At 37.3% G+C, this 2,419-nt stretch overlaps 1 protein-coding gene across 3 annotated transcripts in view; it reads right to left on the reverse strand.

The window, feature by feature from the left end:
- TXNRD2 (thioredoxin reductase 2) overlaps positions 1-2,419 on the reverse strand; it is a 32,478-nt gene that overhangs the window by 28,733 nt on the left and 1,326 nt on the right. For 2 of the 3 annotated variants that reach the window (XM_061370861.1, XM_061370863.1), the window contains exons 3-5: positions 1,676-1,732; positions 889-1,033; positions 504-596 (exon numbers count right to left, since the gene is read on the reverse strand). In XM_061370861.1, the coding sequence (XP_061226845.1) occupies positions 504-596; positions 889-1,033; positions 1,676-1,732 (295 nt within the window). The remainder of the gene's footprint in view (positions 1-503; positions 597-888; positions 1,034-1,675; positions 1,733-2,419) is intronic. The other variant, XM_061370862.1, reaches the window with a different exon arrangement.

A 2,419-nucleotide genomic window follows, 5' to 3' on the forward strand; every position in this document is an offset into this window, starting at 1 on the left:
AGGTTACTGACCTCTTCAAATGATATATTTTCCACAATCGATAGCATTGCTATCTATAACATTACTAAGACAATGCACATTTGAGAGCACACAGTAGTGACTCAGCAGGAATCACAAGACTAGTACCTGTCAAATTAATATATTATTAAATTAATAACTTCTCTTTTTGCTGAAAATCTTTCTGCACTGAAAGCAAGAACCCCAGCCATTCTGGTACAGTGTTATCTGTGGGCTTGTATGACATACAAGTTTTCGTGGACAAGCTTGAAATTACCTTGAAAAAGTCCTGACTACTTCACATTAATGCAAAACCTCTTCAGATTCAAGAGAGCATTCTGTGATCACTAAACTGTTAGAAAGCTTCATGGTCACTTCCAACTACTATTTCCCAGAAAAAAATACTAGCTCTAATAAGAAACTCCAAAGGCAATTTAGCAATTCTACAAAGAGAAGAGCAGCTTCTTGACTGTGAGAAGAAAGATGAACTGTAAAGTTTTATTTACTTGTCTTGTAGTTGCACTCTGTGTCCCCAGTTCAAGGATTTCACATAATTCTGAACAGCTTGTGCCATCACAGACCTATCACAAAACAAGAAACTGAACATGAAGTCATGGTGTTACGAATTCAGATTATGTTACTCAAAGATACAGGCAGTTGCTAGACACTAAAAATGCTCCACAGTACTTTTTGTTACAAAAGTAAATTATCAAATCCAAACCAACGTATCTGCCCTGATAAACCAGTAAATACAGACCTGTGTTTTAAACAAGCAGTCTAAAAATCATCATGCAATATTAATTTCCCTAACGGTCCCTAGATAAACACCAACTGGGAAAACCTGTTACGCATTTGCAGCACATAGGAGTGGATATGGGCAATAATCTTTACCAGGTATGATGAACAGGTTGGGCTATATTCCAGCCATAGTGTTGGGCATCTTTAAGGGCACTGCCTAAAAGGGCTGCTTGATGCATAAGCTTTTTAGGAATACAGCCAACATTCACACAAGTTCCACCAAGTCCCCATTTGGTTCCTTGGAAATAAAAAAAAAAAAAAAAAAGAAAGGAAAAGTAAATGCATCAGGTTAGTGTAACTTAATGTAGTTAGGTTACTTACAGAATTAGGTTGTTCATGCAATTAGTTAAAAAGTCCTGAAATAACACACACTTCACTGTCTCCTACAGATCAGTTTCTAACTCTGCTTATGCTCATTTGTTTTAATAAAACACACTTCTATGTATTTTTCTTCTAAAATTCAAAGCGTCTCAAGATGTTTTTCAGAGCTCTGAAGATCCAGTTACTACACATTTGCTTATCTGCATTTGCAGATCTTATTTTACATATTGTACATGAACAGCTTCAACATGACAAAATTTATAATTTTTAGAAATCATAAATGACACTTTGACAGAATATTCTCACATGTTTAAGTCCAAAGCCTACCACAAGTGGTAATGTCAAACACTGCTAACAACCTTTATGTGCAGGGGATGCAGGCAGAGCTGGGACATCACTAGAAGGAAGGAGCAGAACAACAAGCTACGCTTAAGTACTTTTACTAAAAGCAAATTGAACAGGCTGGGTTTGGCCACTATGCTACCTGGAGCAATGTGCTCACCTAGGCAATCATCTTATACACATTTCCAAATATTCTCCTAGCATTTCTCTTCCATACCTTGTGGAGAAGGTTCCACATAATCCAAAACAGCCACTTTCCTTCCAAACTGAGCAGCTTTAAAAAAAAAAAAGGTAAGGTATTTAAGAGGAGGGAAAAAACACACAAACCTAGATATTTTAGTAGCACAGGTATGAAGATAGAGTATAGGAGATGACAGCTGGTGGGTTTTGCTGTCTAACTCAAGATGCCAGATTAGGAATCCAGCTGCCTATGTAGTCAACAAATTCTCCAGAAGGCACTTAATAACCTAGACTAGAGCCTCCAGCTTTCACCAACCCCTAAAATGCAATCTGACCCCAAATGAGATGGTTAAGGCACTTGTGGGTTCTTGGGCGCATTACACTGAGTAGCAAAGGGGCAAGGTTCTCTACAGCAGTTAAACAGCTCCTGGAAACAGTCTGAAGGGACTGTTGTTTTAACCCATAAATAAGAAACAGTATAGTTAAAAAATACAGCACCTATGGAGGCACTCAGAGTATTTTACAATAACAGTGAAATAAAAGCTTATCACACCTTCCCATGACAAAAGTAATACTTTTTAAAGGTTGACAGGAAACCCAAACAAGATCAACCCACCCAAGGGTGTGAATTCATTTGTAGATTAACTATGGAGCTCAGTTAATGATTAATGTGCAGGGACTGAAGTATAATGTGTTTATTAAAAAGCTTAGCATTACCACTGACACTTCTCTTAGGCTCCGTAACCACTACTTAAGCTAAAACTAAATTCTTTGTTATTTA

Source organism: Neopsephotus bourkii, unplaced genomic scaffold (assembly GCF_033783945.1).
Source record: "Neopsephotus bourkii isolate Nb327-2 ecotype Australia unplaced genomic scaffold, CSIRO-AGI_Nbou_v1 NB_1542, whole genome shotgun sequence".
NCBI lineage: Eukaryota > Metazoa > Chordata > Aves > Psittaciformes > Psittacidae > Neopsephotus > Neopsephotus bourkii.